The sequence below is a fragment of the Molothrus ater genome, chromosome 1 (genome assembly GCF_012460135.2).
Source record: "Molothrus ater isolate BHLD 08-10-18 breed brown headed cowbird chromosome 1, BPBGC_Mater_1.1, whole genome shotgun sequence".
Classification (NCBI taxonomy): Eukaryota; Metazoa; Chordata; class Aves; order Passeriformes; family Icteridae; genus Molothrus; species Molothrus ater.
The window spans coordinates 102,554,424-102,580,864 of NC_050478.2; the positions used below are offsets into that span (position 1 = coordinate 102,554,424).

General features: G+C 37.6%; 1 protein-coding gene across 5 annotated transcripts in view; it reads right to left on the reverse strand.

Moving 5' to 3' along the window:
- The window catches only part of PTPRM (protein tyrosine phosphatase receptor type M), a 441,653-nt gene that overhangs the window by 332,612 nt on the left and 82,600 nt on the right, over window positions 1-26,441 (reverse strand). For all 5 annotated transcript variants that reach the window (XM_054515015.1, XM_054515010.1, XM_036405775.2 and 2 more), the window contains exon 2: window positions 8,664-8,786. In XM_054515015.1, the coding sequence (XP_054370990.1) occupies window positions 8,664-8,786 (123 nt within the window). The remainder of the gene's footprint in view (window positions 1-8,663; window positions 8,787-26,441) is intronic.

The following is a 26,441-nucleotide window of genomic DNA, read 5'->3' on the forward strand; positions in this document are numbered from 1 at the left end:
CTCAACATACAAGTAAGGGAATACATTAAGGATCATCCCATTGTAACTGTGTCTTTGATCTATTTCTTGTGTAACTGCAGGAGAGAGCCATGCTGAGAAGAACAACACCTGAGCTGCACATGCATCAGATACTAGGAGACCCCCCCTGCAGGACACTGGGACTCACATGGTGCTCCAGCAGAAACCAGAATGACACAAGAGTTGACTGTGACATCTACAACAGGTAAAGAGTGTAAGAGTATGGGGGAATAGGAACTCAAATTTGGCAGAAGGATGTTCCTCTCCTCTAAGTCATGGGGAAAAGTGAAATGGTAAAAATTTAAGCAGACATACTTGAACATGGATCTACTGGTGAGAAAAGTACATCTGTGGCTTCCATGTTCTAACACGAATACATGTGTATTGAAAAGTGTTTTTAATCTGTTACACATGAGAAGCACAGAACTGTGATCAATTGCTTGCAATTATCACAAATATTTGATGTTATTAGCTGCTGCAACATTATGACTTGGATAATTACCTGCACCTGCTTTCTCATTAAATGACTGTGTACATCATTACATTTTCAATGAGGTCCAGACAGCTTTTTTTTTTTTTTCTTTGTGCTACTGAAAAGCAGTTGATTGGAAATGTGACTTCAAGATAGAAAAAGCATTATGTCAGCTGGTGAGGGAAGTAAGTATATTACTTTAACACTGAGAAAAAAAGTACCGAGCTCTTTAATTCAGTTCATGAAGTTCATGTAATTGCTTCTTCCCTGGCTCTTGAGTTCTGCAAATTTCAGACTTTGTCTGAAATTCTAGGAAATCAAATAGCTTCAGATAGCAGAAGACTTACCTATAAAATAAAAACCAATCCATCCATTCTGCACCAACGTATCTCTGCTGCCACATTTCCCATATGACAAACTCCCAAATGACTTTCCTCAACTTGGGAGCAGAAGTGTAGACATCTGGGAGCACTTGGAGCCACATGCAGCATTTAACAACTTCTGTCTCAATCAGTGACCTTTTGGCCCCTCCTATTAGTCACAACTAGACCTGCTAACAACACGCTATCAGTTTCAATGCCTGCCAACAAATTAAGTGCTGTCAAAGGGTATGAAAAATCTCCCATAAATCTAAGTGAAACAAGAAATTCCTCTTACATTTCTAAATTTTTTTAAATTATTTTTTAAAATCCCTAAAAATTTGTAACATTTACTCTCCCAGGAGTCATGGAGTCTGTCTCCAGCTCACTGGAGACACTGGACAGACATTTTCACTATGCCTATGAAGAACTGTTTTAAAAGATAAACTACTAACTTGGGTAACAACTGACTTAGGCCCTGAAATGGAGGCAGTCACGTTCCACCCTTTAAAGCTTGCAGATGCAAGGAAAGGTTTTGATCCACTCTTTATTAGTTTCTAAAGGGCAGGATGGATGAGAAGAAATCTAATGGGATAAGCATGAGACTGAAAGAAAAGCCCTGAAGACTGCAAGAAATTAAGAGGCTTTTTTTCCAGTAGATTAATTACTAAACAAGAAAAAGCTTATTTAGAACTATTCTGATTATTCTCCTTTCTCTTGATCCTGCAATGCAGAGAGTGCAGCTCCTACAGGAGCATTTTCAGACTTGCTGTTTATTCATGGGATTTTTACTGGCCACAGCTTTGCTCAAACTGGTAAAGTATTTTCATTCCTCAACAGAAGAAAACAGCCAGGCAAACAAGCACAAAAATTGTATTGGTACTTTTTACAAGTCTGCTAAAAGTGGAGCAGAAACTGCAGTGGTTTCAGTCGGACACCGTGGCAGGGTGCAGTAACATGCCTTCAAGCACAGAGTGAGTCCCTAGGGAACCCTAGACTGAAGCACGTGCTACTTGCTACTACCCCAGTCTCAAACTACTTGCTACTACCCCAGTCTCAAACTACCTAGATTAAAGTGTCCTGAGGTTCATTTGCATGTCTTGGGCACATACCCAGGAAAAGAGAATTAATTCTCTGTGTGGTCTTTTTTGAACCAAGAGCCCTTACCAGAAGTAACCTCATTCTTCTTTTCCAGACAATATTCCACTTCAAAAATGGCAGTTCACCCCAAAGTATTCTAAAAAAGTATGTTTTTACAGACTTTACAACATGAGCACTTAGTCTCTCTCCTGTTGGGATTCTCTTACTTTAACTTCCTCTCTCCTGTTGGAATACTCCTACTTCATCTGAATGAACTCATCATGAGGAGTCTAGGAAGGAAAAACAAGCACACAAAAAAACCACCAGTTATTCAGAGTGCTTCTATTTTAAATTTAGATTCTGATGCACTTAACCAGCAGGATAGTGTCTGGCACTATGGGTGGAAGACGGGGAGGGAGACTGAGTTTCTGATGTGTAACAAAAAAGAACTTTCTTATCTCAAAAGTTTTTGCTATCAAGAAATCCATTTCAAACCCAGCTCCAATGTGTAGCTTATTATGTTAGCTGCTTGTCAGCATATATGATGGCAGATGTTAGATATAATCTCAGCAGGAAACATGTAATCACAGCAAGGTAAATGAATTAGGTTAGAGGACTTGCTTAGCACTCTGTGGCACTACATGGTGCTACTCAGAATTACCCTCAGCAGTCAACTTTATCTTCCAGGTTGCTTTGAGAATACTCTGGTTTAACGAGAAGTGACTTCCCAGATCTTTCGTGCAATTTCTGTCTTCTACAGAAGAGGATAGTTCCTCAAACATTAAAAAAGTGCTATAATTTATTATATCATCCTATTTCAGTCAAACATCTTGAACAAATCTTTATCAGCTACTGGTGCTTTTAATCTAGTGTCTCCCGCTTACTTCCGTGACTTGGAGTATGTTCTGCAATTTTGCACTCAAATATGAGATGGCTGATGGAATGCATAAGAAAACAAGAAAACTGCTGTCCTGAAGTTACAGATATGAACACTACAGAAAGCATGTTACTTCAAATGAAAATCTGCAAATCAGACATCTACGTTAGGTATTATTACTTCATAAATTACACTGTTCATAGACAAAATCATTTGCTCTAAAATGTACAAACTAAAAGTCATATATGAGAACATATACAACAAAGGGTGAAATATAACACTAGCACTAATTTTCTGAAAGCTTAGGCATGCAGGCAAAATACACTATAATAATTTGCCTACTTCACCTACTAAGCAACCTAGGAACATTGTCCATCAGTGATTAAAAAAGAGGGATTCTGATGCTGATTAATCTACTTCCCCTTGCAAGAATGATAGATGCTCAATATTTGTAACAAACCCAGAATTTGTGCCAGGTGCTGAAATCTCTAAGTCAGATCAGAAGTTACAAGAATGATCTATACAATAAGCAATACCTCAGACATAGCTGGTGGCATCTTGTTGTTGAGCAGACCTGTTATAAGCACACCACTCAGTAAGTCTTTAGGTGTGTTTTTAAAGTAACCAACCCCTCCAGTGCTGGCACGGTAGCCATGGCAGCACAGAGCTGCTCTGGCTCCCTGCTCAGGTGGTTTGCTCTGTGTGACCTCCATGGTGCTCTGTATTAGCAGCAACTGGTGTTAACTTGCACAGTTAATTGGAAGCTGAAGCTGCTTGCCAAAAGGCATGTCCTTAATGGCTACAGCTATTACCTGGGTGTGCAATAAAATAACATGCTGCTGTTCCAGGTCTAGAAAATTCTATGAAAAAATTTAACTTTAACATAGTGAGCAAGCTGCAACTCCCACACCTTGATAGTACTTTATATTATCCCTAGATAGCATTCAAATGAATTAAAAATGCAGCTATTTAAAGTAATATGGGGGAAATAGGACTGAGTAAGAAATGTGTTTCATTTTTTTCAATATGAATGCAAACAGAAGTATCCCTGCTACTATACAACACAAATGCAATGCAGTGCTAAAATGTGCTTAATGATAAAGTACAATATCAAAGAACGATAATTTTACATGATAAAACATTGCAGTTGGCTTGAACTCACACTTGCAGACTGATCACTTTATCTGTCTTTTAAAATGGATCACAACTCTTCTATGCACAATTAAACCACAATGTACATTTTTCACACAACTACTTCACATTCCATAATAATAAATACTCCTCTGAATCACTGCCTTGTTTATAGAATATATGCTAGCTCTGCATGTCTGGTTACTAGGTATCAAGAGGCCATTTTAAACAATAAGCATTATAAGCATTTTCTGCAGACACTGCATAGGCATTAAGTAACAGTACATATTCAGAATACAAATAAGCATAGTAGGCCATTCAAAATATCACATATAGCCATGAAAATCATATGTTATGACCTCAAACAGCACAAACAGAATTCTCATCCTGGCTCTGACCAGTACTGTATTAAACATAGAAAGCTTCATTACAGGAAGCATCCTTTCAACACAGTGAATGGCAGCCTGTGAAGATTTGATTTACATTTGGGTTTGAACTGTTTTAAAATGAATGAAAGGCTGATGCCAGTGACTTGTTGCAAATGCAGTGACATCCCCTCAGAGATATCAAACCAACCACTGCATCAAATAAAAATGATACTACTGTCCTTTAGAAATCAGCTGTAACTGGTACACACCATAGAAAGATTCTACACAACTGAACATAGTGTTTCATAAAAAAATACACGGACACGAACAGAAATTATATCCAGGAAATGACAAATCACAGAAGACTCCTGACAATATTTCCATTTCTTAGATAATAAGTAAAATTCTAATTGCATCACTGTCAGTGATGACTTACTGTAGCAGTATCTGAACTAACATAACGTACTCAAGTATCTCAAAAAAACCCCAAAACAACCTCTTTCCATGGGACACAGTCCTTCAGAAACATCCTGCTCCAGTGACCCCCAGGCCACAGGTCCTGTGATAAAATTTGCCCCTGTGTGGACTCCTCTGCATGGGCTGCAGCTTCATTCAGGAAATCTCCACCTTTTCTTGGTGTGGGGTCATGCACAGGCTGCAGGTGCATCTCCGCTCCACCATGGACCCCGTGGGCTGCAGGGGCACAGCTGCCTCACCATGGGCTGCAGGGGAGACTCAGCTTCACTGCCTGGAGCAGCTCCTCCTCCTCCTTTGGCACGGATCTGGATGTCTGCAGGGCTGTTTCTCACACATATTCACACTTCTCTCTCTGACAGCTGCTGCCCAGTGGCTTCCACCCTTTCCTAAACATTCTATCCCAGAGGTGCACCAGGAGCTCAGCTTTGTCCAGTGGTAGGTCCAGTGGCTGTGCCCAGATGCGTCCAACACGGGGCATCCCTGACCTCTTCTCACAGAGGCCACTTCTGCAGCTCACACCTTGCCAATAGAGTAATCTATTGTTTGGGCATATTCTTCTGAAGACATTTTTATAGGGCTACAACCAGAGGGCTCACAGTTAGCTGTTATTGTAAATCTGTATTACATAAACACATTAATATCAAACTGCTGTAACTGTTCCACAGGATAATGCAAGATGGCATTAATAATGACTAAGTGTTTCTGTAATTACAGCTGTGAACACTATTTTAAGCACACATTTTTGGAACAGAAGGACAAGGAGAAGACAGGCTGAGAAATGGGAAGAGCTAATCTTCCAAACAGCATTTACTCCATCTGACTCACAGGACACTTAAAACACAAGAGCAGTGGATTAACAACATTCATTTAATTCATTTGAATCTATAAAGAAATTCATACATCTCCTTACTTTTTGGGTCTATTTAACACAATTTCAGACTAATACTGACTGATTAAAAGCCATGCTCATATTTATCAAAGAAATTAGAACACTAGCACCCTACTGTAACAATCCAGCAGAGGTTGAAGCTCACTGTAAGAAACACTCCTGGGATTTTTTCATTATTACCTTTGATGCAGTTTAGTAGTTTTCATCTAAAACAAGATCTCAAATATTCACAAACATGCAAACTGTGTGTACATTAAAGCATGCACACATATGCATAAATATTAGATGAGATTTTGTCCCACTGAAATAACATATCAAGCCAAAGTATTTATCTATCTGAAGTGCAGCTATGCTCTCAACACTCTCACGTGGATGAAAAGAAATCAAAAGCCGTAACTTGTGTGCTTCCCCCTGACTGCTACGAAATTATAAAAGAATTATATATCGACATCAACTCACTCACTAGAGCATGTTGCCTGAAATTAGGAATGTTATGTGCATTAATTTTTTCTTCTGACAAGGGAGTACAGAACTGAGAGTTCTTGTTTCAGTCTAGTATTACAACATTGTTGCATAAAGCATTTTGCTTTCAAGCCAAGAATTCCCCACAAACCATTAATTTAAGATGTTCTATTCATTATCATCTGAAGTTATTTCTTCCTAAATATGTAGCTCAGAAACTGCTGACAAACTACTTGAAATCATTTTTTAAGTGTATCACATAACCCTCTGGCTAAGGCTAACTGAAAACTAATTAAAATCATTAAGATGATGATTTGAAGAAGAACAAGAAGAAACTGTCTAGATGAAATTATGAGGAAAAATTAGATACCACTTGACTAAATCGTGCCGTTAGACACAGTGCTTCTCATTTGCAAAAAATGATCATTTCTTTCCCTTTTAAAGGGATTTTTGACCTTTCAAGGCACCAATATCCTCAACCCTCCTCAGACCAACTCGTTCATCTTCTGACCCAATGCTCCAAAAGAATATTCATCTTCCTTTACGGGCAGAAATAAAACTCCCTAAACTGTAAATAGAATTTGTTACCAAATTAAATAGATTTTTATTAGATCATCAGAACATTATTTCTGACTTCTGATAAAAATGCAAGAAGACAAATAAGAAACAAATTGTATGACATCTGATAAATAAAATTATATGTATCATTTTCCCTCTATAGACATGCCAGTCCCTAGTCTAGAATCCTGCCACTGAGGAAAAAAAACAACAAAATATCTTCAAGCCTGTGGTCATCAGAGAACAGAGCACAGATTCAAAACTCTTCTATCTGCCAAGAAGACTGAACATCACATACCAACAATTGCTTTCACAAATTCAAGTGGGGAGAGTAATGAATGAAATTTGGAATAGGAAAAGAATTCCAGTGGTGTGACTGAAAAAAGAATGCATATTTTGTACCACAAGCCAAGATGGCTGATAAACTGTGTCTGTTGTCTCCAACTTGAGCAACAATCAAGCACTAATAAAATAGTTCAGAAAATGTTTAGCAGTACATGCCAAGAGCACTGGGCGAAAGCCAGTTTAAAAAGGAATTTGAAAGAACATCCTTTATCTAGGTTGATTAACTCAATCTAGCATGATGATCCAAATGCCAGGACTTAGATAAACTGAACATCTATCTTGAATTTGGAAGAAAAAAAAAAAACCAAAAAAACCCCAGCATTTGCCAGAGGAAACAAAGTGTAAAAGGTACTTCAGCCATGAACCTTAGATGTCATCCACAACTCAGGGTGACACTGGAAAATCTAGAGTGAAATACACTGAAAGCCTTTTTTTTTACAAGTGAATGATATCTAAGGCTGATTGTGCATATCATGCATCAGCATATTTATTGCTACAGTAATGATGAGGGCATATGTTCAGGTTTTGTTCATACTGTCACTTCTAAAGATTCACTTTGTCTATTTTCTAACTCCCTCACTCAAAAATGAGGGAGGAACACTTTTCTTGAGAACAACTTTGGAAAAGATTTTATATAAACACCTAAGTACATTATGGGTCCTTTAAAGACCTCATTGAAAGGGATGTGAAATACTGGGACATTCATCTGCAATGCTTTTAAGTTTTATGAATATATTTATACTAAGTTATGAGATTAATTCAGAAGTCCCACAATGCTACAACCAGCGATTTTATCTAGTGGTCTTTTGGTTTTGAAAAAAGGTGATAAGAGTCACTTGAGGCTTAGTCTGTAAAAGCCAAAGCAGATGCTGAGCTGGGCTGTAGGCAATCATATCCCAGGAAATGGAGATCAGTACATGGGGGGAAGTGTTAACAAGCCTGGCTACAAACTAGAAAAAAGAACAACTGGTAAATTTTAGGCTAGTGAACAGTTTAAAACCAGTGGCCAAATTTTACATATTTCTGTGGGTGAACTACTACGGCAATGACTATTATTACTAGAGTGAGTTTGTAGTTCAGCAGAATGCACAGGGTGAAGCTACGGAACAAGATCCAACTCCATACAGTGCAAAAATACATTAAATAATAGTATCACAACTACCTTTTAAATTCAGTGAGCATAATATCCTGAGAGATCCTTTGTTTTGGGATATCTTTGCTTTTTCACTCACCTCTTCTTCTCTCTCAATCTTTTTATAAGAGATTTTGATGATTATATCCTTCAATGAAAATACCTAAGTCTGTCTTCCTTTTCTCTCTCACTAAGCCCTGTCTGCCTGTTTCTAGTACTACTTCAGATTAATTTTCATGTCACCCTTCTGTTTTCTTTTGGCCTTCCCCAACAACACCAAGTTTCTATTTCTTCTTTCAAACCTTTATACTCCCCACACCACAAAGCCAAACCTTTGACTTGCAAAATATCCCTCATAGAAATCACCTGGAAAATCTGAGTATTCAACTTAACTAGACTAAGATGAAGCAGCATTTTAAGAACAGTACTGCTAATAAGCACTGGACAAACACATAATCTAATGTTGAAGAGAAAAAAAGCAAAATAAAGACGAACCCGATGGCATCCCTTGACCTGAGGACGGCTTCACCGGCGCATTCACCTGATCCCAGTTGAGATCATCATCATCTGACTGGCTGTAGCCACAGGAACTCAGAGGCTCATCAAAAGTGCAGCACCCTGTTAAAGAAACACAAAGGTAAAAATTAAGGCAGGCAGGTAACAGATTATGAATCTCCAATTAACAACTGCAACATCACTCAATGAAGGCTGTGTCATTTTTAAACATCTTTTAATACAAATTATTTCTATTTACTAATCTTTACTTTCTGAGAGGGCATAAAATTTCTTCTCGTGAAAACAAAATCCTAAGGGTAAAAAAGAGCACATTTAGAACTGCAGACAAATTTTCTCTTATGATCCAATCACCAGGTATCAAAAGCAAAATAGGAAAGTAATAGCAGTAAAAATCAGAATATTAAAAGACTGCAGGATTAACATTCTTCAGGGAAAAAAAAATTACTCCATACCCAAGGCCCTACACTTTAGAAGAAAATTCTAAGGGTGGGAACACCAGCTTTCATTCCTGTATCTTGGTTTCCAAGTAAGGGAAAACCCAGGAGCTCCCAGGTGTGCTGCACTGCGAGCAGGTACCAGCATGGCTTTTTGTGGGATTGGTGCCTCTGGCACAACACAGCACATCTACCTCAAAATGTCAGTCTATGCTCAGTCTCACAATCTCTGAAAGAAAACAGTATTATTTCCTCTTTTTTTCTCACTCTCTTATAAGTAAATTAGAAATGAGTAACAGGGTATAAAAGATCACACTCCCCCCCAAGCTGGGGTAGGGAAACATTAATGTCCCAAATTTAGAAGAATGGAGTTTAACATTATCCACAAGAAAACAGAAAAGCTTTACTTTTTTTCCTGTGGTACAGAGGAAACTTTGGCTTTTTTATACTCTTATCATCTAACAGGAGACTAACCCAGGATTACAAAATTCTGTTTTATTTGATGTTTCACTCCAGTGAAGAATGACATCTTTCCTATTTTGGAAAATAAGTATCACTCTAGTCAGAAATATTTCTGTCCATATTAAAGGGAATTCTCCAGCTGTTCAAACAAAACTAAACTTTAGGGCTATTCATCATCTTTGCTATCTGTCCAAAGGCACAGTAGGCTTAGCCTTGCCAAGTCGTATTAAAACAGGAAACAGAAAAAATCTAGCTTAAAAATTTCTTTTAAAATCTGAATTTTCCTAGAGCACTATTAATGGCATTACAGAATACCATATTGTCCCATTTTCACTAGGATGGAATTAATTTCTTCTCAGGGCTTAAAATCATGACACTTATCAAAAAGTAGAAGACAAAATTCCATTACACCTGACAAATACCACCTAACTAAAGTCCAGCCTTCCTAATAACTAGTCCAAGTGTATATTTGAAATTCATAGCAAGAACATTGCAAGCATATAATCTTCAGCAGGAATTTTTTATATGCAATGACCGAGAAATTTAATTTTTTCTTCTCTTAATCATGAGAATATTACATTGGCCTTTACAGACATACCATGTTTGCCCTGCCCTCGAATACAGGTCATCCTGGACTAGAACTACACTCTGTTCTAAAATGTCTTTCTATAGGAAGTCTCCAATACATCTAAGTGTATGAGGGAAATTGGTGCATCTGGAAACTGCTTTTCTCTGTACAAATTTAACTGCAAAAGATTAAATTAGATAATCCAATGGGAACATAAAACCCATTAAAAAACTCACAACTCCAAATTCCAACATTTTGCCTCAATGTTAACAAGAGATATAAACTCTCTCTCTCTGTCCTGAAGTCAAAAAAAAACAGAAATACATGAGATTTTTATAGAGTATATTAAATAACATCTGCAACATTTCCAGAGGGAAGGCTTAGAAATTTAGGCAGTCATTTACACATTTTTTTCTAGTACTTGAATAACTTGCATAAATATTATTTCAAACTTCATAAAATACACCACAAGCTAAGTTTCAGACATACAAGCTGAACATCAACTTTAACAGATATATTAGCTTATTTTTATAAAAATAAAAAAAAGAAAGGTAGTTTCCTTGCCAAAGTACTGCTAATGATAATAGGACATAAATTTAAACACCAAGTTGTGCAGTCTGCAGTGTAATCAAGCTTGGCAAAAAATATATACCCAAATGGAAGTAGGCATAAATTAGGGTTTACATTTCAAACCAGGACCAATGAATATATGAAATAGCTCCCACACTTTATTACATCAAACATATCTCTAGTGATAAGAGGACAAAACAGTATAAAGTATTTTCTTCCTCAAATCCAGAATCCCAGCGAAGCACTGCAAAATATCCAATACTGGGAAAAAGGCAAGATTTGTGATTACAGATGGTTAATAAAGCTTTCTACCATTCTCATGAATTAGGAATATGTCAGAAACGTGGATAAATAGAATGACATTTCTATTTGTCTAGACCTTTTGCCTCTGAACAGAGGATCCTTTTTCACTGATTGTTTTTCTTCATTTCTCTTGGAAGTCTATTGCTAAATCACACTCAGTATTTCTTTTTCCATCTTTGCCATTTACATTCTTTGTTGTATTGCAATTAATATAACTTTATCAAAATGGGTATCAAATTTTCATGTCTGCTACAGGAAGAGTTTTAAAGAAACTTCTGAACTCCTTCAATTCCCAAGCGCCTTCCACCCCCAACTAATAAAGGAAGTTCAGCAAGTATCATTAGGTGTAATCAAGCTGTACAGTCACCTATGCAGAGAACTGACCAGCATACATTAGATCTTTAATAACACAGATGTCAAGCCATGTTTCTTTCCACAGTGAGACACTGAGGATAAAGATGAATACTAATAAAGGCTTTGCACAGCCATGAGTTTTTGTCAAGTCTTTTGCAGATTAAAACAGCATACACGGCATATATAGGTGTTGGAAGTAAAGGCAAGCTTGTAACAAAGAACATCATAGTGCAAGAAAACAAACAACAAAAAAGCCAAATCAGCCAAAAAACAATTACTGTAAATTAAGAGCCATCAAAGATCCTAGTGACTCACAACCAACTCCTGGAAGCTCTGCCTCTCACATTTGACCATACTACAAAATGAAGTTCTTTAGAAATGGGTCATTAACTTGTGAGAAACACCTATATTTGCCTCTGCTGAAATTCTCCTGGCTGCAACTGCACTGCTTTTTCTGCTTTCTAGTCATGCTTCTCTTACTGTACAAGGTTTTCAGCTCTTGAAATGGACCCATGGTATCAACAAGGACTGGTAAAATCTGAGCAATTATCAGGTCTTTAATGTCTCTCATCACTGAGCTGTTTTGAAACATGAGCCACTGCCAAGACAAGCCACTGTTTATAATCCATCAGCTCACTTGAGAAATCTGCTCAGTTTTTGCTACTAGAATTGATAATAATAATCAAAATACATATTGGCTGTTACACAGTTTAATCAAGCAAGGCAATTTCCCTGCCTGTTATACTGACATCACAGTTTGGATGGCCAAACTGTATTTTAAAGGATGAACTCTATGCTGACTAAAATATTTATAAGTAAAACAGAAGATACATATCCCATTAAGATTCTTTGGCTTGTGCTGCATTTTACAGATATTTTTGGGTTCCCAAGAGGGACTGAATTGACAAATGCACAAGATGCAACACAGTCTATTACAGCCTATGGTTCTTTCAACTGCAATTATCCATTTAACCATCGTGAACCCAGTTCAATATAACTATGCCATTGTCTGAATGTAGTCCTTTTTGAATGGTTCAATTTTAGCTGGCTAAATTACTTCGGATCTTGAAACTTTTATGAGCTTAAACAAGGAATATAATTTAAGATGAAAGCAACCAATTAAATTAGAAGGGATAAAGAATGCAATATATTTTTCCTAATTTGAATAAATCTTTATTCAAACTATTTTGTGTTTTACAGACTCTTGACAGCTGTTAGGAAGCATTCTCAAAGAATACCTCAGCAAACAGTAGGATACTGCAAATCCTTTAAATGACAAAAAGTAACATAGGAAAAAATCTCAAATTAAGCTGGGCACTGCTTTATTTCTGTTGATTTGATATACTTCAGAAATCTCAGATCAATATATACTTTCCAGCAAAAATTTGCTGCCAAGGGTACAAGTGCTAAAACTAGTAAAATTCTTATGAGTGTCAGTGCTAGCACCAGAAGAGAACATAAGTGCATACCAGAACTGATGCAATGGCCCTGCTTTGGGGTAAAATCCATTTTTTCTTTGCAGCAAAGCCCTATGGCTTCCGATGTGCCATAGTACCATGAATTCTGCTGCAGAATACATGCACCCAGAAGATAAGTTTACTGACTCCCCCATTTTCTTAGTATTCTTCTTTATCTCATTTAAAAAATATTCTGAATTCTGCTGTCTCTGTTATTTTTGGTTTCATACTGGAAATGGGGTTATGTCAATTAACTCTAAGTGTGATGTAGCTATACTTTGAAATAAAAATTAAAATGTTGATATCTGATCCGAAAGCTGGGATGCCTAGACCACATTTCCTATCCAAGGAGCCTTGGATATTGGGGAAAGCTGGGATGCCTAGACCACATTTCCTATCCAAGGAGCCTTGGATATATAGGGAAAGATTAACCTATTATCAGGTAATTTATCTTCCCTTTCTGTCTACAAGAAGAAGCCTCTGCCAAAACCAACACATAGCACTCCTCAGCCAACTGCATTCCCTCCTGTCCTCATGAACATGCCTGCACCCAAGAGCAATGGACCAAGAGCATCACCAGGACAACATACCAAGGCAAATGAAAACTGAAATAATTGAAAAACCATTACAAACGACAGTTGTTAAGATTGTGAATGAGTTAGCTTATCCTCAAGGGTTACTGCTCAGGACAATCATCCTACCTAGATACTCTCATGACAATAGAAAGTGATCTGAGAAACACAGCATTAGGAAAATGGGACCCTGTGCCTCTAAGCTGACAAACCATCCCATCCGAGAATAACCAATTTCTGCTTTGGGAGAAGATAAGGAGTCATGAAGAAGAAAATAAGCCATTCTCAATTATAAACTCACTAACAGAGAAAGCAACAGCAGGAATAAATGTCCAATTTTTACATTAAAAAAAACTGAACTTCTGCCTGTAAACCTGTACCACAGGTCTGGTCTGCTGTACAACTTTTACTATAGATGGGGTGATGTCAGAAATTGCCTAGTTCAAAACCATTTGCTTCTCTGAAATCAATAAATGGTTGAGCCAATAAAGATTCATGCAAACTAACTTCAGCTAGGTAAATGGATGGTTTAAAGAACTTATTAGAAACTGAGCATAGTGGTCTGCTGGATTCTACTTTGTGTGTAGATTCTCAGCAAAAAAAAGCTCTACCTGCCCTTTCAAAGATGTTACAGTATTACAATGTTGAAAGGGCTTTCCAGACATGCTAGCTCAGAGATAGCCAGTAAAATAAACTCTTCTCTGTGTGCCTCCAAAGCACACACAGAGATGCCATGTCTCTGCAGTGACATACATGCACCAAAAATTCTTATCCAGGCTTTACAAGTGAGCTTTCAACAGTGGGTAGTCTGTTTTAAAATTGAACATTTATTTTCTCTCAAAATATGCCATGGTTTATTTTTTTTCCTACCAAAGGCAATGTTCAGAGCTCTAAAATAATTCTGTAATCTATATTACTGGTCAGGAAGTCTGAAAATCCATGCGCTGCATAAAGCTGATCTCATTTAAAGCAGTATCTACCTTCTGTCAAGTCTACATATGCATAGGAGTGAGAGAGAAGAGCAAAAGGAAACAGACTTTACAATTAGAGACCTCTTCTGATTGTGGCTGTGCTCAGAATAGGTTTTGAAAAAGGCAGAGAAAATATAAGAATTGTCTGGGAAAATCTCATGAGCCAGAGCAAAGATCATGAGGTAAAAGTATGCATTTAGGAACTAAGAAAGTCTGATCTTAATTCTGTCCCTAAGGGAGAAAAACAGACAAAAAATTATATAAAACTGTGCTAAGACTTGTAGAGAAGGTGGTACAAGAATGCTGGAGAATTCCAAATTTATGGACACAATTCCAGCAGTATCACAGGTGACGATTTAACAGCATCCCAAAAAACCAAATTCAGATAAACACTTAAAGCTGTTATTCAAGAGTCTTAAGAACCTCGTCACAGGTTCACAAAATGTTTTAAATTGTTCTCTCTGTTCTCCCTCGACTTCCCTGACAGAAACTGAGTCAACATAAATGTTGCCAAAAATGTTTCTGTTTTGGTGGCACAGGATAATGTAGCAAAGTTGAATGTTATGGAAAGCATATTTGTCAGTTCTAATTTCCCCCAGAAAGCTGCCCATGCTTAGGCAAATAAAATGGTTTTTAACAATTACATTTTCCTAACAGATACTGAGAATAATTCAAAATTTGCGTTCCTGGACTTTACTGAAATGCCCTGAAAAAAGCTTCCTCTCAGAATGTGCATTTAAACTCCTTTGAGCTACCAAAACAGAAAAAGAAACCACTCACCAAAGCAAGACAATTAATAAAGGCTCTTAAAATAAAAATCATCCATCTTGTGTAAGCAAACAGAATCCATGTATTTGTGTCATTTTTATATCAGTGAATATTTATGAGGCCCATGGGAAAATGGGTGCACATTAATATTCTATGAGCAAACTTATTTCTGGCATTATTTAATGGCAGGGTGTTCGATTTCTCAATATTGGTGATAGCTTTTCTTAATGCCTGGCATCAATTATAGGGGCAAGTGCACATACATGCTCACATACACAAATTACAGCCCTGCTGCAGTTGTCATTAGTTAGGACATCTACCAAGAGAAATATTTGAGTGTTCAATTCCATAAAGAGCGAGCAGGATTATGTAGAAATGTATTATGGAGACCCTGTTTTGAGAAGTACTATTAAAACAAGCATATTTGCAGAAGTCATCAGATTTTATGCTTTAGTTAAAGGGAGGATATCATGCTGGGTGTTAAAACTAACAGCTATTCTTTCAGCTTGACATGAGTTAATAGTAAGAGACACTTCTTGTGTGAACAAACGCTATGGATAAATTTCAGTGGCTGTTGGGGGGAGGGGGTTGGTGGGATTTTTTTTGTTTGTTTTCTTTTTTTAATTGGTATATGTCTTGTCGTCCTTTTAAATTACTATTTTAATGCTTAAATCAAAATCTAGATTAGGGAATTTACTTTACAAATGCATGTCATGATAACTTTCCTAAAAAAGCCTTACCAAAAAAAGCTCCTTGTGAGAAGTACTTTGGAAAGACTTTCCAAGAACAACTAAAAGTCCAATTTGTAACATCTTTTTAACCTACAGATGTATACACCTTATTAAAAAGATCACACTGGGCATACCAGTTGGAAAAGGGAGACAGCTGATTTACATTTTTATTGGAGCTGAGGAAATGTGATGAAACTCTGAATGTGGTCAAAACCACTACAAAAATGAATAAATAAAAGGCAGATTTCCCATATGTTTTGCATTTTGTTTATCACAAATACATGACAAAAATGTGCTTCAAAATGCAAAAAATCTTTTGTATAAACAGCCTGAAACATTTCAGCATAAAGCTTTGACCTACAACTAACTAACAAAAGGAAACTTTTTCACATACTTAAAACAGAATTAAAAATTCAAGTTATATTCTGGCAGTGGAATAAGCCTACTGAGAAAAACAGAAATGCAACTGCACGCCTATTTCATATAGTTTATACCATAGGATTTATTTAATTTATTTTTATAGCTACCACCCAGGAGAGCACAGAAGCCCTTTATTAAACAAGTAAAAGCATTTGGTCAATCCTGGCTGGCAAAGAAAGCAGATGCTATGGAACAGAGATATGGGATATACGGGAGAAATTTTTTACCCATTTACTTGAAATGGAGACTAGCAAGGAATGTGATCAGGAGGGTAGGATGGACACAGTGAATTCCCATATACAGAAGATAACAATTAGGCATACTTTCATTTTTCACCATGCAGCACTTCTTAAAGGATTCGAAACAACACCTCTGTTTTGGAAACCTACAGTAAAACCCACAACGATGTCTCAGTACTCTTTTCTAGGGAAGAAAAGGAAGAGGGACAATTTCCAGTGCAGCCCTGGGACCACACTGCCCCTCCCAGCTGCGACTTTGAAGCAGCAGCCTGCAGCACTTCACCCTCCTGTCAGCTGAGGGACAAAGCACATACCATAGGGATCTCTCTTCCACTCAGCATCTATTTGTGATTTCTTAGACTGGTAACAGATGCTGCCTCTATTAATTTAATTATTATGTAGAATGCCTCTAACCTTTTCTCATTTAGATTTTATTGCAATTTTATCTTCACTTCTCTTTTCAGTATACTGAGGAGAGGTCTATCACCAAAATATACCCAAGCATGTGCAGATGCAATGAAAGAGAAACATCTAAACACAGTAAGACATTACTAATTTTATTTCACTGTTTCTTGGTCTCATTTGATCCTACAGAGCTACCAAGGCCTAAAGGCAAAATCCAAAGTTGTTTCCTTAGGTGAAGTGCTACCTTAACAAAGGGTAAACTCAAGAACCACTCACCAGTAATCTCTCAATATGGTATTTATGAGGGATGTAAACAGTTGTGCTGATCTGTTGAAGATAAGCAAATTCCAACAAAATAAGACAGCTGTCTACTTTCAGTAGTTTCATATTAATTCCAGTTTTTTAACTGATTATCCTCAAAACTGCTTAGTCCTTTTCATTTCCCCTCACCCAAGCATCCCAGCAGCTTTATAACTCACTAAAACAGCACAGTAGAGCTGTCCCAGAAAGATTCATCCAGGGAAGGGGAGAGAGGAGGAGGAAAGGCATTTGGAAAGCACCACAAAACTGTACGAGTGGAAAACAATACAGAACTGCACCGGTGATATTCAAGAAAAAATCATATATAATAGGAAGTCTGAAGCAAAATAAAATGCAATTCAGAAGGAAGGAAAAAACAGGGTGAGATCTACCCTCTTTTTCCATCCCAGCTGGGAGGAAGAGCCTTGCAGCCAAAATTTATCATAATACAGGGTCTGCTCATCCCAACACTCTATTTAAACCACAGTATAACCTAAGAAACATACAATCATCAAGACTGTGATTATGAGACCACACCAGACCATTTCTCTCTAACATCTGTTCAGGAAACACCATATTAGATTTTCAGTTTGTCATGAAGATAAACCTTTTCATGCTACATCCATCCTAAAGCTCTGGGGAAATACAGCCTAATAAAAGACAGTCAAAACACCTTTTCCACAAGCAGCCTGCCAGCCATTCAACTCACAAAGCCATTAAATTCCTGATCCCAGCAGAACCTGGTTTTCACTAAGGTACTTCTTAATAACGTCAAAAAACAGCACTTCTTTCTTAAAATTACTAAAATCCAGCGCCTTCATTCTTAGTTAGAAATTGTACTATTCAATTCCCCCCACAAAGCTTTTGCCCATGTTATAATGGATAGGCAGGAATGAATGGATATGAATGAAGGCAAACATAAGTAACACACTGAGCACCACTGTTCTTTTGTCTGTGGTTGTGCCAAGAGCCACACAAGTTTCCACCAAACAAACAGTGATCAGCTGCATTTCATGCTATGAGACTATGAAAAAAAGGACTATGTTGCTTCAACACATTTATCACATAAATTTACAATTCAGATTGAGCCAAAGGACACTTGTTCTGACTGAACAAACCAAACCAAAGTGTTACTTCCCAGGTCAATGTGGCTTTGTTTATTCCTTGTCTTCCAGCATTAGGTAAATGGACGCACATTGACAAACAATCCTTAAGTTTGTGCAGACTAATCAAAAGCTGTGATATTTTATATTATTTTAATTACTGTGTAACAACTGTATCTGTTAACAGCACAGATTGTATCTGAATAAAAAGCAAGTAAGAAGCTACTCTCTGATTTTAAAGCACAATCTAATTTTTTTTCCAAAGCAAATAAATACAACAGTGTAGAACAGTTCGAAGTCTTGATGAGGTAAAAGCCATCTCTCAGCAGTGGACCCACCGTAAACTTTAAGATACCATAGCTGAACTGCTATTACAGATAGAATATCCTCAAGGGTAGCCCCAAAACTAATTTCTCCCCCAGATTTCACAGCTTTTACAAGCAGTAAATACTGCCTCTGAAGCTATCAGATAGCAGGAATGAAGACAACCTGTTTTATCAAAATCCAATTTTGATAGCTGAGAGATTAACTATTATTTCATCCTACTATCAGGACATTCTGAGCTGAGTAATTTTTTGGGTTTGCTTTTTTTTTCTCCCTTGATCTTGTCAAAAAACTACTATAACATGCTATTTATCTCTATATAAAGGAATTTCTTTGAGAAACCTGACAGCATTCTTCTCATCTGCCAGTTGAGCTTTTAAAATGTATCTTCACCTTTAAACTCTTCAAGCTAAAAAACACAAGTGTACTTGAAGCTCAATCATTCTCCCTGGTGCTATACTCATTTTTAATGAACCTCTTGTCTTTATGTCTCCCAGAAGACTCCACAAAGCAATCTCAGGTGCTGTGAAACCAATGCTTGATGCTTCTCCAAACCTCTGTCTTTTTGAGCCTGAAATCTTCCTGCTAAACCCATATGGGACTGATGGGCCATTTCAGTCAAACCCAATTTCACTTATTTATGACAAGCCTCTACTTAGAAACTCTGCTGTGGATTGCTTGTAGACACAATCTGTTTCCAGCTTTGAACTTTAAAAAGGATTTAAGCAGTCAATCTCATATCATTATAAATCCAACATGCATTACTTGTCTATTGATTGTGAGAAAATAAAAGTTTGAAGCTTGATTTCATGGCTAATCTTTCCATTTGCTTGATGAGTTCTGCAGTTGTTAGAGAACACTTAATGCATCCTGTTATACTACAGCATATTAAGCTCACATGAAAAATACAGACTATTTACAACACAGCTCTACCTTTAAGTAAAGAACAAAGGCAGTGTTAGCTTTGGTAGTCTCAAGAGGTTTTCCAGCTACGCCACAATTAAAAACAGAAAGAAAAAAAAACCAAAACACTTCTATATACTAATAATGTTCAGATGAATTTTATAAATCTTCTGCCCCGTATATCAGAAATTTATATTCTACTTCATCGATGGTAGAACAAAATAAAAAATAGAACACATTGGTACTGATTCTTTTCCTTATTAAACTACTTTACTAATGGTATTTTTCCCTATAAATTTTGAGTGTAATAGTTTATCATCTAATTAAACAAGCTGTTTATGTTCTGACTTCTAATGTGTGCACTGAGACATCTGAGAACAAATGCCATGAGAGAATTTTATGTAGATCAAACTTTAAATCAGATACTGAAGCCCCTGCAGCCCCTGTCCTGCTGCTAACCCAAGAATCCTGCCTCTCTTTTTTTTTTTCCTTTCTTTCTCTTAATATCTGTGGGTTTTCCTTCAGGTGAGAAAAGCTTTTACTCTTTTTTGGTTTTCTTCTTAAAGTCCCCATGGATGCATTTTCCATGCAGCAACTGTGAAGTGCTGCAGACTTTAGTTCTGTGATACAATCATTACTTCTACAATCATTGACACAGCTCTACTCAATCAATAATTCAGGAAAATATTCATCTTGCTATTAGTTACTGCTGTCATTACAACTCTGTGACTGGATGAAGGAGAGCAGGACCTCCACCTGGAGGTTTTTACCTGTGCTGCCCTGTGAATTAACCTGTAGGAGGTGACACAGTGATGAAGCAGTCAAAAACCTCCAGCAGGCAACTTCATCACACAGGTAATTAGTTCACTACATCAATAATGCCTCCAGTCATTAGCAGTGCTAAGGCTGAATCCCAGGTTGCTTGCTAAATTCAGATAGCACAACAGGCTTTAACTGTGATACAGGTATAAATAATTTTCTATTTTTAAATGTAGTTAGCTATAGCTTTTTTTCCCTTGGTTTTAGTTATTATCTCTTGCAGTAAATTATACTTTATTTCATTCATCACATCTATAACCTTCTTTCAGAAGGAAAAGAATTCATTAATTTTAGAAACCTCTGGTATTTTCCTAAGGTCTCATCAGCTACAAGAGAGAGCCACATTTGACACTGCTGAAAACATTACTGCTGCAACACTGACATGCCCAGGCTTAGATGACCTGAGGAGCGAACTCTTGAACCTCCCACACAGCAGAATAGGGCACTATCACTACACTACCCAGATAAAATAATTACTTTCAATTCTTTCCTATAAGAGGATTAAGTCAGTAGTAAACTCACTTAAAAGTTGTACTGTAACAAAAAGAAAAACTGGGGCCACACAAATCTTCAATCTAATTTCCAACCTTGCTGAAACCATTTCAGGTCTGTGTGTGAGTGACTGTAATCACAGTCACTGAGTATGAGCATGAGTATGAGCAACTCCATGAGCCTCAGTATGAGCAACTCCAAAGAACTGTCAGGTTGAAAAACATTCTTTTTTGCTTTCCACTAATTTGCATTCCATGCCTGATTAAAGGGATGTTTCTTCCAGGTTGTAATGCTAGAACAAGCATCTCTGATCCTTTGTGAAAAACATCTGATATTCCTGGGACACCAGTATGTTACATTGGGAAGGTCATGCCCTCTCAGTTGCCAAAGTTTGCTTCAGAATAGGGATAAAAATAAAAATAGCTAAATGTATGCTCATGTCTCCAAACAGTATAGATCAGGATAGTGCCATTGATTTATGACAGATGAGGCTAGCTCAGAGGTTTTAGGCTCAATTGCTTGAAAGTATTGATATAATATTACTATTACTTGTTATATATGGTATATATACACATATTTTTATGCACATTTTCAAGTATCCCTTTCGATTTATCTTTCATTATTTATTAGCCATTAAAAAACTTGAACTTTTATGGCAATTTTCACATGTTTTCAAATGCTTCTTACTTAAAAATTTAAAAATCTTTATAAAAGTTGTACTTGGTCTCTGTATCTGAAGTAGTAAATAGGTCAAAAGATTTAAACAGACGGTAAGAACTGCGTGTCAAGTGACAACAACCAAGTAGTTACTGAGTATCTGTAAGGCTGGATACTCCACAACCATCACGGGCAATCTGTGGCAGACTTGTGTCACATCTTTCAGTTTCCTGATGCTCAGAGGGAACCTCCTGGGTTCCAGGCTGTGCCCATTGCCTCTGCTCCCGTCACTGGGCACCACTGAATAGAGCCCGGCTCTGTCCCCTTTGCTATTTACAGACATTGATAAGCTCCCTCTGAGCTTCTCTTCTCCAGGCTGTGCAGCTCCAGCACTCTCAGCCTTTTATTGTGGAGACATACTCCAGTCCATCATCTTTGTGGCTCTTCACAGATGTTCTTCTGTAAATTCATGTCTCTCTCGTACTGGGGAGCCTAGAGCTGGGCCCACCACTCCAGGTTTGGCTTCACCAGTGCTGAGCAGAGAGGAAGGATCACCACCCCAGCCTTGCTGGGAATGCTCCTCCTAATGCAACCCAGGATACCACTGGCCTTGGCTGCAAGGGCCTCTTGTTGGCTCATGGTCAGCCTGGTGTTCACCTTGATCCATAGGGCCTTTTTTGTAAGGCTGCTCTCCAGCTGGTCAGATGCCAGTCTGCACTGATGTCAGGGATAATTCCTCCCCAGGTGCAAGACTGCATTTTGCTGAACAGTTCTTCTGTGTATCAGCCACCCCTTCCAGTTTTGTGTCACCTGAGGATGTGCTCTGCCCCCTCATCCAGATCATTAATGAAGGTGCTGAGCAGGACAGGACCCCTCAAGTCTATCACTAGTCACCAGCCTACAGCTAAGACTACGTGCCACTGACCATCACCCTTTGGGCCTGGCTACTCTCACAGTATTCTGCCTGTCCACTGCCTGTTCATTCAGCCTATACTCCATCAGCTTTTCTGAGTTACTGCAGTCAAGGTGGACAATACCTGGTCATCTCTTCTCATCTATCAGCCATTTCATCATAGCTGGTTATTGAGTTGGTCAAGAAGGTCATCCTGTTGGTCAATTACCCTTGGTGAGTTCATGCTAACTCCTTCTGAAGATCTTCTTGTCCTTCATATGCCTGAAATCGGTTTCCAGAATTAGCTGCTCCATCACCTTATGAGCTGAGGCTGACCTGCTTGTTGTTTCCTGGATCCTTTTACTTGCTCTTTTTGACAATTGTTTTCCTCTAGCTCTCAGGCACCTTCCCCAGTTGCCATGATCTTTGAAAGGTTATGAAGAATGGCCTTGTAATAACATCACCAGCTCTCTCTCATGCATCCCATTAGGTCCACAGGTACCAAAGGAACATCCACTTAACTCTCCAGTTTTTCCAAAAATTAAAAATTCACTTTATTCTCAGCCTCAATTTGTTTAGTCCTCCAGGCTTCTTTTTAGTACAGGCCTGCCTCAATTATTAAACAGCAGTTCTCTACAACGTATTTCCAAACCTAGATCAAATCTTGTAAATACAACATGCTGAACAGATTCTAGACTTAAGGAATTTCAAATTCTTGCAAAGACTTAATGGTTCAGAATAGTTCTTCTTCCGCACTTCCTTGAGTTTGTAGTTGTTCATGAGTTGAGATGTTGCATGAGCTAGATGAACTATTCCAATGACATAGTAATAATGCCAAGTGTTCCTCCTGTTTCAGATACTTCTGATCACACATCACAAAGCATGGTTTCCATGTCTTTCTCAATCACTGTCTCCTTGATAATGTTTCTTGAGGCTGGAGGCACGTCTTCATTTCTGTGTCAGAACATACAGTTCCACCTTACTAGACGACTCACCTCTCCTCCCATCACTACTTACCATGGCACTAAACCTGCTGCCATCTGCATGCTTTTATCAGTAATGACCCTATATTTCTTCCTCATCACTAATAAAAAGGTTAAACACCATCAGATTTAAAATTAATCCTCAGAGGACCTCCACATACTCCACACTGATTACCTATTAACCATTTTTCTAAAAGACATTTGATGTACGCTGATGATTCTGTACCGTTCCAATTTCTAAATTAGCGTGTCACATGGCACCAAATCAAACATTTTACAAATATTAAATGTCACATATCTCTGAAAAGTTAAACTTGTTTCGCTCAAAACATCACGTTCTCCTGAGAAAAGATTCATCTCTCAGAACTTTATATTGAATGAAATTACCCAGTGAAGAACTACAGATATGTAACACAGTTTATTCCCAGGCAGCCATGTTACTCTGCACCAAATAATTGTCTGTTTGACAGACTTGGTCATACTATTCACCCTTTTAATGCTTTGTCTTATGAATTTTATACAATTCCTAACTTACTTTTAATACACATCTATATCTCTTTCCTCCACTTCCTCTCCATTTTTATAACCTATTTTACTTTTCCTCCTGTCTCGACAAGCATACACCAAACAATTCTATTGATGCAATTAGTAATATTCTGCATGTATTCTTCTACTTCTTCCAAATCCATATTAGTTCTGTTTCCAGAAGTAACTGCCAATGAATTGTGAGAAAGAAATGTCTTATTCTCATGATAAACAAGCACACCAACATAGTTTCACAGTTTCATGATGCTGGTACGTAAACTGCCAAAACAGCAGTAGGGACAATACCAGGCAATTCCTAATCTATAAAGGAGTTCTAAATTGTGAAGCAAGGAAATTCTTTTACAGATCTATCCTTTCTTTAAAAAATAAACAAGAAAACAAACCAGAAAACCCCAAGACTTAAACATAAAAACAGAAAGCCAGACTTTTTTATATAGAACCTACCACTCCAAAACATCCCATGAATTTATCATATAAAGCCATACACTCAGAGTAGTGATGCAAAACAACCACCTATTGCAGAAAATCTTCACAATCAGTGAAGTCACTGCTCTTTTTAAATAGCTCCACTAAGATGGATTGGAGACTTCCAGGAACACACACACACACCTTTTCACACAATTTGTTTCATTCACAATGGTAAAAAAATTGTGACATAACTCACCTGTGGCATGAATTGATTAGCAGTGTTCTGGGAAACCTGGTATTTTATTTAGAAAGGCATTGATTTGCAAACAATAGGGCTAAAGAAACAGAGCTAAACCAAACTAAATAAAGGACTAAACAAATGTTCATGGAGACAGGGAATTCTGTGCATGAGAACTTTCTGGAGAAACATTTATATTAAGTTTTCGTTCTTTAAAATTTAGATGAGTACTTGCAAGATGAATGGCCAGTTTCACTGTTTTTAATAGTTTCTATACCCTAGAAAGTTATTTTATTTATGTAAAATTTAAACCATGGTTGACAAAATGCACCTCTGCTTCTCCAAAGTTGTGAAAGTACTACAAAATAATGGATCTCCTTCCTACAGAAAACTGCCTCATTTACAAGACAAGTGTCCCGCATTTTATGCATACATTACATTCAGACATATTTTCCCATGTTCTTTGGCAGTTTTTATTTTTTTCTTTTCTCCCTGTAGCCTCAGATAAGCCTGAGAGCAACCAAGAATTAATTTAAGCAACCATAATGAGACAAAATTTGTATTTCTTATTTTTCTAACTCCTTCTGGCACATTTAGCTTCCAAGTTTTAGGGAAGTCTTTTAGTCTAGCTTCAAATTAATGAATACCGTAGACTTATTTAAGGTAAATACTATACTAATACTATAGTAATTTTCCTCCTTCACTGATTTGCAGCGATAGATCTGTTCTTCAATGCCAAAGGACTAGTGACATTCATCCATACTCCAACCCCTGCACCTTTTTCTGGTTTTGTGGGGGGAAGTTGTTTTGTTTTGTAATGATCTGTTTTCCAAAAATAAGCATACTGAAGAAACGGCCTGTTCACAGTCCATCCTTTTAACCAACCATCCTGCAGAGCCAGGTAGACATGGGGGTGATGGGGATGTAGCACATTGACTCAGCTGCCCTCTGACCACATCCTTCCTTGCTAAGAGAAGGCACAAGAGTCTCGTTCTGTGCCTGCTTGCTGTTGATCTTATGACTTGCATATCTGCAATGCCCAAACTCTGGCATTTTATTTGTAGGGAACTACTCCCTGTGTTACAATATCCTGAGCATTATGTGGTGCAACTGTCACTCACGAAATGTGACAAGAAACAAAACTTGAAATCTTTTTCGGTCAAGCAAGACATGATCACTGTGAAGGTCCACACCCAAGAGACAAACAAAAAATAAAGCCATAAAGATGGCTTTACTACTTTATAGAAGGACCACTATCATGTCAAGTTATGCATGAAGAGAGTTTCAAGATTACATCTCAAATTAACACTGCTGCAGCAGTTCTCACAGATGGCAGATCAACAACAGCTTCTGTACTGTAAATCCTTTACTAAAAACTGTAAATCCATGCCTTTAAGGCCCAACTCTCTCGTAATCATCTTTGTTCATCTTTCACTACACTGCCAAAAGCCCCTAATTAGTATCATCTTAGGCTGCCTTTTCCTGCTCCTCAGCCTAATCATTTGACTAATTACTGGCACATAATCTCAGTGTCAGGTTAGAAGATATTTTTTGAATGAACATAGGCATATGGAAGGAGTCCCTTAACTGGGGGGCATGGAAGATAGACTGTGTTCAGCTTCAAGATGATCCTGAGTAGCAGGTAGGCAAAACTACTGAGCTTGGCTTAAGGGAAGGAAAGCGGGAAAAAAGATGCAGACACAGCCAACATGATAATCCACAAAGGCCAACAGCAAGAAGCTTTTACTGGAAAAGGGAAAGACTGCAGTCTGAACATTCATTCTAGCATGATAGCAGGGAACGTGACTTTGGATTTTCAATGAGTTATACAGAGGAAT